Genomic DNA, 8969 nt, shown 5'->3' with positions numbered 1-8969 from the left:
TTCCCATTTCCCCATCGCAGCCAGGCAGCCAGCGGAGCCTCGCCTGGCGCAGGAGAGAAGTGGAGCAAGATTACATTTAACGGTGTTGTTTGAGGAACATTCGGCCGCCGGGGAGAAATGCGGAAATGCTCGCGAATAAGCTGTTGTCTCGTTAGGCTGTTTCTCCCCGAGCGGCGTCCTGGTTCTCCTTCTAGTCGTCAAATGCGCGGCCGCAGCCTCACCTCCTGCTCGGAAATTGAAAAAAAGACCTTTCTTAATATCGGCTTGCGTCTCGTTGTTCCCGGACCCCGAGAAGTATCGAGACCATAGCCCCGCCGCTGTCACCTCTACAAGGTCACACGAGCCCGCATCAGCCTTTCTTGCGACTTCCCGCTCAGGAACTCGGGATCCTCGCATATCGGGGGATAGGCGTGCGGGAATGCGTGTGCTCCCGGTGCTATTGGCCGAGAATTATCGGAACTAGCGATTTCCATTACTTCTAAGCCCGGCGGAGGCTTGTGAAACCGTTAAATCGTCGTTCTTGAAGTGTTGCGGTCAATAATGAGGCAAATTTGGTCGACCTGTAACGCCAGGCCACTTGGAAGACTTCCTCGCCTAGATCAGCACTGGCCAAGGTTGACGTACTCTCTTGCCTTGCATTTGCTGTTTCACTAATTGGCATTATCTCGCCCTTAAAGAAAGATTAACCCACGACTCTTCGTCTGCTCTTATCGCCTAGTAGATACCGTTCAGCAGATCACCATGTACTGCATTTAAGTTGCAAATATTCGCTTTATCAGCCTTATTCCCTTATTCCACGATTCTTGCCGACACTGGAATAATTGCTGTTACCATCCAAATCTTTCAGCGTGAAACCATACGAGTAAATCCCATAGAATTATGGCCCCGTTTGCCACACTTGATCATTCACTCTGACGCACCTCAAATCATCAAAATTCCCTAATATATTCAGGAGAGAAATGTGTGTACAGCAATTTACAAACCCATGATATAATCAGGGCCGTGACAGGTACGGGAAAGGCGTTAGTTACCTGGTGGTTGGTCCAAGGGGCGTGCGAGCTGCCGTAACTTTTCCTGAACTTATTCGCTCTTGCATTTAGAAACACTTTGTATTTCCTTGAGTCTCACAGAATCTAGCTCGCCAAAAGGCATTTCACAGTTGACTAACTCCTCTCGCTTCCCAATATCACTTAGCGGGAAGTCGTTTCATAACTGGATCGGATCAAAGCCGATCTCCGAGCAGGCCGTTTCTCCGCGCCGCCCCACCTCAGCCGGGTGGCCACAGTGACGTCTCGAAGGAACCCAACCCTCGCTGACGTGTCCTCGTGCTGCCTCGGTACTCTGGAGAAGCACTGGTCCAGCCAAAGCTTATCTATTCCGACGTCCACATCCTCTGAGCAACTTGTGACCCACCTGCTTGCCACGTACGGACACTTCGTTCAGTCACTGCGATGTAGGAGACAATACACTGTTGCACTGTCCGTCTCTCGCGCGGAGGACGTTCGAAGAAGTACTTTCCTAATTGTCTTAGACTTTCCGCTCCCCTTAACACACCGCGAGAGCCCCCTGCTTTCTGCGGCGACCCGGACGCTTCGCCACACACCTCGCCCCGGTCGCCTGGGAAGCTCGGAGGCTTATTTCTCACTCGAGTCACTCCTGGAGGCTATCGCCGCCGACACTGAAGGAAATGAGTTTCGTCTCTATTGTCACGAGACGTTTGGAATTTCACTTTATTTACTCACTAAGATATGCTTCTCCCTCGCCTACGAACGAGCGGTTCGACTGCAGGCGCTCGCAGGACGCATCAGCTGCTATTCAGTGCCGCTGGGAGTGTTACTGAGCACCGTTAGAACAAACTGTAAAATACCAAGACCGAACGCAACGTTATGCGGTCCGAGCGGAGGAACAGCACTTCCTCACACCCCCGCGTCCACCGCCATACTGAGCCGCTCCACCGCCTGTCACTGTCAGCTGAGCTCCTCTCCCCCCGCCCCCACCCCGCGCTCCGCATCACCAGCACAGCCTACCTGCCTGCACGTTCCACAGCTTCTACAGTGTAGCCTCTGCCACGGTGCAGGTCGCACGCACGCACGCGCACCCCATGACGGCTGTTCTGACCTCGCGGTGACAGCTGAAGTATCGCCTGTTGCGGAGACGAAGATAGTGGAGTGCAGTGGAGGGGCGCTGGGCTCACCTCTCGGGCTTTTAATTGCTTCGGGATACACTTATTTATTTGTTTTCTTCCCCGGTAAATATTGCAATGTTATTCCCCGATTCCTTCATAACATACATACTAACACGAAGAGTTCACAGACGAGCACTATACATACCAAAAAAGTGAGCACGCTGTTTATTATCATCACTATTTCCAACCAGCATGAGTTTCATTTTATTTCTGCTAATTTAGCCCACGCAACAACGACCACAGAAGAATACAGTTGTAATTAAAATCCAAGGAAGCGCTCACGATGATATGCAGTTGCACTATATTCAAGTAATGAAGACTAATGACATTACATGCCATTGTGAACTACGAAGCGCAGGACTTAGTCATGTCGAGTATGGCCACACATGACGCAACGAAATGGAACGAAAGGAAACGGGAAACGGCGATGTTTTTGGAAATGGTTCGTCGCTCTACACGATGAATTAATACAGATATTTCATGATAAACTTTTTAAATTCTCGGCTGTTCGCAAAAGACAATGGTCCATTCCTTTGGGCTATTTAACTCTTCCGCGATAAAATGCTGTTTAGAACAATGCTCTCTCTCACCTGGCGCATTTCTCTTTATTTTCTTTAGCCAAAACTTACAAAAGGCTAATTCAGCAAGGATTAAAAAGCTTAAATAATCCCAGAATCTGTCTTTTAATATTGATAATATGCAAAATAAAATGCGTCATGATCATGGCTATAAAGACCTCAAAATGGAATACTTCCTGATACTTGGGTAATGGAACCATACATAAATATCTATATATATACATACATACATATGATATACATATATGTATGCATACATATATATACTATATATAAATACACACATACGCAGACATAAACATAAAGATACATACATACGCACTATATACATACATATATATCTATCCACACACCCATATACTGTATATATGTACCTAATGTATCTCACTGTAACTCCCAATCTTTCGTAAAGGCGTGTATTGAAAGCGATATGAAATGTGATTAACCACTAGTTATTATAATAAGCAAAATAACATTAGAGACACTGATAATGTGAAGGATTGTGCAAATATGGGTGCAAACTGTTAATTACTACCCCTATTAGTACTACTACAACTCTACTACTACCACTACAACAACTACTACAACTATTACTACTACTCCTACTACTACTGCTACTACTACTGCTGCTACTACTACTACTACTACTACTACTACTACTACTACTACTACTACTACTACTACTACTACTACTACTACTACTACTACTACTACTACTACTACCATCACTACTATAATACCACTACTACTGCCATCACTACTACCACTACTGCTATTACAACGGCTACCATAGAACTAATATGAAGAAAGAAAGAAAAAAATAATAAAAAAAAGAGTAGGAAAGGTGAGACGGCAGTTTTTAAATGAACAAGGTAGTTTGTTTATTGCCAGTCAGTGATAGCGACAGTGATAGCAATGGCGATAAACATACGTGGTAGTTATGATAATAATTCTAATCAAGTTAATGTAATGATAATGATAATGCTAATGCTACTACGATAATTACTGCTACTGGTGCTACAACTACTGCTACCACTATTATCACTGCTACTATTATTACTACTACTACATTTCTACTACTGTTACTATTCCACACTATAACGACTACTACTACTATTTCTCCTACCACCACTATTATTCTACTACTACTAATGCTACTACCACTTCTACTAAATCTACTACTACCATTATCACCATAACTACCACTACTACCATTAATGATACTAATAATTACCATAAGAGGCTAATAAAAAAAATAGTCACAGTATTACCACAAGTTTAAAAAATCGCGGAAAGTGTAATAATTAAGATCATTAAGACCATAATGGCAATAACAGTAATAATAACAACAATAACAATAACAATGATGAGAATAACGTATAACGGGAGTAATAATAAACAAACAAACGGTACCTTTCAGCCAACAAAACAATATTGATTACACAGAAAAATAAATAAAAAGCGGAAACGACAATAGTGGTGATAAATATGATAATATTTCGAAAGGACAAAAACAAACAAAATAAAATAAGAACGATGATAAATAAACAACAACATTAGTAATGGTAGAGATTGCGAAAGTGTTAAAAAAGGATTATTACGAAAGTATAAAGTATAAAGGATATCCAAGAAGAAAAAAAACAATAATGACGAATTAAAAATAACAATGATGAAAGTATATAAAAAAACAGAACAAAACAGACCAAAGTAAAAGAAAAATACAATATCAAAATAAAAAATAAAAAACAACGACGAAAATATATCAAACTAACATTGCATAATAAAAAAGATATATAAAAATGACCAATGCACTTCAGGTCACGCGTCAACTCATCAGTCCCGGAGCATTAAACCTTCGCGCTGTGACACCATAACACCAGCAAAGAGGGATTTCCGGCCTAAACTACATTACATTGTTATCGGAACTGAGACGAACAAATAAACAAACTTTTCCTAGTGTTATATAATTCCTGTTTTTTGGTCTTATTATGCCCGTGGGTTAAATTAGGTCAACTGTATTGTAATATTATTTTTTAGTGTTTTAGTTTAGAAGTTAAAAGGCGACCGTAAATTAAATATTTAATGTTTATGGGTATATTGGTTGAATAAAATACGACTTATAAAACGACACATCTGATTCTTATAGATTAATGATTCATATTCTAGAAATAGCCTTGTCAGATAATCATATTCAATACACGAATACCAGTCAAGATACAAAAAAACAAAAAGAAAAAAAAAACATGAATAATCAGAAGAACAAGGGAAATGAAAAAAAGAAGGAAAAATTCACTCGATAAAAAATATTATCAACGACGTCGATGAACTGGCTTCCTATAACCCATGTATGTCATTCGCACGATTCTAACTTACTGAATTCATTACCTATATACCTTGAACGCGCATCAAACAACGGAAATGACACAGGTGTTTCGTCGACGTGAACGCCTAATCACGAGTTCGTTGTACGGCAGAATGACCATAGATAAAATAACGAAAACCAGATTAAATCGACGAAAACCAGACACGTTCTTTTCACAAGCCAAGAACAGCGAAGTGGTACACAAGACGTGCCGAACGAACACCCCGAACGGACAGTCTCATACGGTGAAGCAAATGTGAAGGTGTAGAGAAAGGTTTGTCTTAAGAAGAAGGAGAAGGAGAAGGAGAAGGAGAAGGAGAAGAAAAAAGGATTATAATACGACGAACAATCCCTGCCTGAGGTAGAGTTGTCACGTTCCTGGGTTGATCCGAAGGTGTAATCTCTGGCGGGTGACGTTCGCGCACGATTCCCGAAGAGGCGTTCGTGTGACCGCGAGGAGGAGGGAGAGAGGGAGAAGGTGGGAGAGGGAGAAGGAGGGAGAGAGGAAGAAAAGGGGTGAAGGAGGGAATGAGGGAGAGAAAGAGAGAGAGGGAGGGAGGGAGGGGAAAGGTGGGAGAGGGAGAGAAAGAGGGGTGAAGGAGGGAGAGAGGTAGAAGGTGGGAGAGGGAGAGAAAAGAGAGGGGGGTGAAGAGGGAGGGGGAATGAGGAAGGAGGGGAGGGAGAGAGAGAGAAAGAGGGAGGAGGAAGGAAGGGAGGAGGGGGAGGGGGAGGTGGAGAAAGAGGAGAGTAAGAGGTAAGACAGAGGGAGGGAGGCAGGGAGATAGGGGGAGGGAGAGAGAGAGAAAGAGAGGGGAGAGAGAGAGAGGGAGGGAGAGAGAGAGAGAGAGGGAGAGAGAGAGAGAGAGAGAGAGGGAGAGAGAGAGGGGAGAGAGGGAGGGGGAGAGAGGGGAGTGGGAGAAAGAGAGAGAAGAGAGAGTGAGAGAGAGAAAGAGAGAGAGAGGGAGGAGAGAGAGAGAGAGAGAGAGAGAGAGAGAGAGAGAGAGAGAGAGTAAGAGAGAGAGAGAGAGAGAGAGAGAGAGAGAGAGAGAGAGAGAGAAGGGGGGAAATATGAACAAATACAAATAGTGAGATAGAGATACAGACAGATAAAGAGAGAAATAGATACCCATAGAAACAGCAAGACGAGAGAGAGATGAAAAGAGATGAATAATAAGGAAACTAACCAGTATTCTAAACTAACTCTCACTTCACTTCACTTCACTTCAGGATACGTGGTTCTGAAGCCCTTTTGCAATCTGTATTTTCAGTACATCATCTAGTCTCGTTTATCTAATATATGTGATCTTTATAGACTGAACGGAACTTATATACGAGGTCAAATCTCTTTATTACCTGAGTGCTGAACGAATATTCGAGGTCAAATCTCTTCACGACCTGAGTGCTGAGCTAATATTCGAGGTCAAATCTCTTTACGAGTTGAGTGCTGAACGAATATTCGGGGTCGAATCTCTTCACGACCTGAGTGCTGAACTAATATTCGGGGTCGAATCTCTTTACGACCTGAGTGCCAGAACCTAATATTCGGATCAAAATCTTTTACAAGTGTGCACGAACCTAATAACAAAGGAGTCAAATCTCTTCACGACCTGAGTGCTGAACAAATATCCGGGGTCAAATCTCTTTACGAAGTGTGCTGAACTAATATTCGAGGTCAAATCTCTTTACGAGTCGAGTGCTGAACGAATATTCGGGGTCAAATATCTCTGCGAAGTGTGCTTAACTAATATTCGAGGTCGAATCTCTTCACGACCTGAGTGCTGAACGAATAATCGAGGTCAAATCTCTTTACGAGTTGAGTGCTGAACGAATAATGAACTAATATTCGAGGTCAAATCTCTTCACGAGTTGAGTGCTGATACGCCAGGAGTAAAAACGAAAAAAAGTTTATTCTGTCCTCCGATTCCACTCGCGCAGTCGGTCTGGATGCAAGGCGCAAGCAAGCTGAACCGAAACCTGACATTCCGGGTTCATCATCAAGCTGGTTCAGGGGAAGGTAGTTTGAACATGCGACTCGTCTGGTTTTCAATCGAGATACCGACTCCGACTCGAAATATAACATTTATTACATTCACAGTCTATTAGAGTAAAAAAGCTAGCGCTATCTCGGACAGCCTTTCGAGCCCCGTGTTTCACGTTATGGCGAAATTGAAGAGGCGGTTTTTGGCCAATATCTGCGTCGGGTTTTTGTCCCCCGCTAAGCGTATTCAGGTATGCCGGTCGGGTCGGGAAGAAACTCGCCGGGTTTAGAGGAACGGCTCCGACACTCCTTGCTTTTAATGAAGATCTTTCGCCGAGTGGAGCTGAGTGGGTCTTCTGCCGACTCACGGGGCCGTCGGGAGGAGTGGAGAATCGGTTCCCTTTGTAATATACTCGCTGAACCACCGCTCTTCGGACGGATCTCCTCGTCACTCGCCGGAGGATTCTACTCGTCGCGAACTCTCCTGATGATGAGACGTCCTCTTCGTTCAATTCAGGGAAGAACGAGAAACATACACACACACACATGACGAGAGAGAGAGGAAGGGAAGGAGGGAGAGAGGGAGGGAGGGAGGGAGGGAGGGAGGGAGAGGGAGAGGGAGAGGGAGAGGGAGAGGGAGAGGGAGAGGGAGGGAGGAGGAGGGAGGGAGGGAGGAGGGAGGGAGGGAGAGAGAGAGAGAGAGAGAGAGAGAGAGAGAGAGAGAGAGAGAGAGAGAGAGAGAGAGAGAGAGAGAGAGAGAGAGAGAAAGGCAGAGAGAGAGAGAGTCACACACACACAGAGAATATGATACCGAGAAAGAGAAAGACGAAAAAAAAAAAAATAAAAAAAAATAAACAGATATACGAGAAACACAAACTCGCACAGTCGAGGAAGAGATAAGCCGTCTGCCTGTCTGTCACTCTCCGTTCCTCCTGCGTGTTAAAGAAAAAACGCAAACGATTCACGTTCTCTAAAACCATCTTCCCTCACCGTTCCTCCCCCCCTCCCCCCACCCCCACCCCCACCCCTGCGCGCAAATGACGGGGGGAGGGGGGGGGGGAACAGAATATTCATGACTCGCCGAAAGTATTCCAGATCCTGTCCGGGCTAAACTTTCGACGCAAAAGTGACTGGGAATTTGCTTGTGCTGATTATTTTTTATTTTTTTTAAGCTTTAATGCATGCTTCCGCTGTCAGATGTACGATGAGGTGTTATTTTGACGGACGCGTCTTCGTGCTTGCGTCTGGTTGGAGGCAGTAAAGCATATGCAGACAGATACATACACATACACACATGCTGAGAGAGAGAGAGGGAGGGGGAGGGAGAGAGGGAGGGAAGGAGGGAGGGAGGGAGGAAGGGGGAGGGGGAGGGGAGGGGGAGGGAGAGAGAGAGAGGGAGAGAGAGGGATGGGGAGAGAGAGGGAGGAGGGAGGGGAGGAGGGGAGGGAGGGAGGGAGGGAGGGTGTAGGAAGGGAGGGAGGGAGAGAGAGAGAGAGAGAGAGAGAGAGAGAGAGAGAGAGAGAGAGAGAGAGAAGAGAGAGAGAGAGAGAGAGAGAGAGAGAGAGACAGACAGACAGAGAGAGAGAGAAAGCAGTAACATACCAAGAAAGAGAGACGAAAAAAATAAAGAAGACACGAAAAGTAAAAATATGTATATAAGAAATAAAAAAACAGCCAACGAACGGTGTCTGAAGATTCCTCGACCAACATTCATCCCAAATAATACAATGGAAATACACATACCTCGCCATCGCAATTCTCAGACGTAAAAACCGAAAAGTCAGTCCTCTAATAACACTCTTCGTCCTTCCGTGATTTCAGACAAAACAAAAACAAACATCTTTCCTCCAAACACAAACAGACACA

The 8969-nt window shown here is 44.5% G+C and overlaps 1 protein-coding gene across 1 annotated transcript in view; it reads right to left on the bottom strand.

Annotated features, from left to right (window-relative positions):
* LOC113811366 (class A basic helix-loop-helix protein 15) overlaps positions 1-1945 on the bottom strand; it is a 16407-nt gene extending 14462 nt beyond the window's left edge. The window contains exon 1 of the mRNA XM_070131494.1: positions 1032-1945. Coding sequence (XP_069987595.1) covers positions 1032-1096 — 65 coding nt within the window. The 5' untranslated portion in view covers positions 1097-1945. The remainder of the gene's footprint in view (positions 1-1031) is intronic.
* Between the last annotated feature and the right edge of the window lie 7024 nt (positions 1946-8969).

The sequence above is a fragment of the Penaeus vannamei genome, chromosome 16, assembly GCF_042767895.1.
Source record: "Penaeus vannamei isolate JL-2024 chromosome 16, ASM4276789v1, whole genome shotgun sequence".
Classification (NCBI taxonomy): Eukaryota; Metazoa; Arthropoda; class Malacostraca; order Decapoda; family Penaeidae; genus Penaeus; species Penaeus vannamei.
Note: the sequence above shows the minus strand (reverse complement) of the source record. Positions and strands in the feature narration are given on the sequence as shown.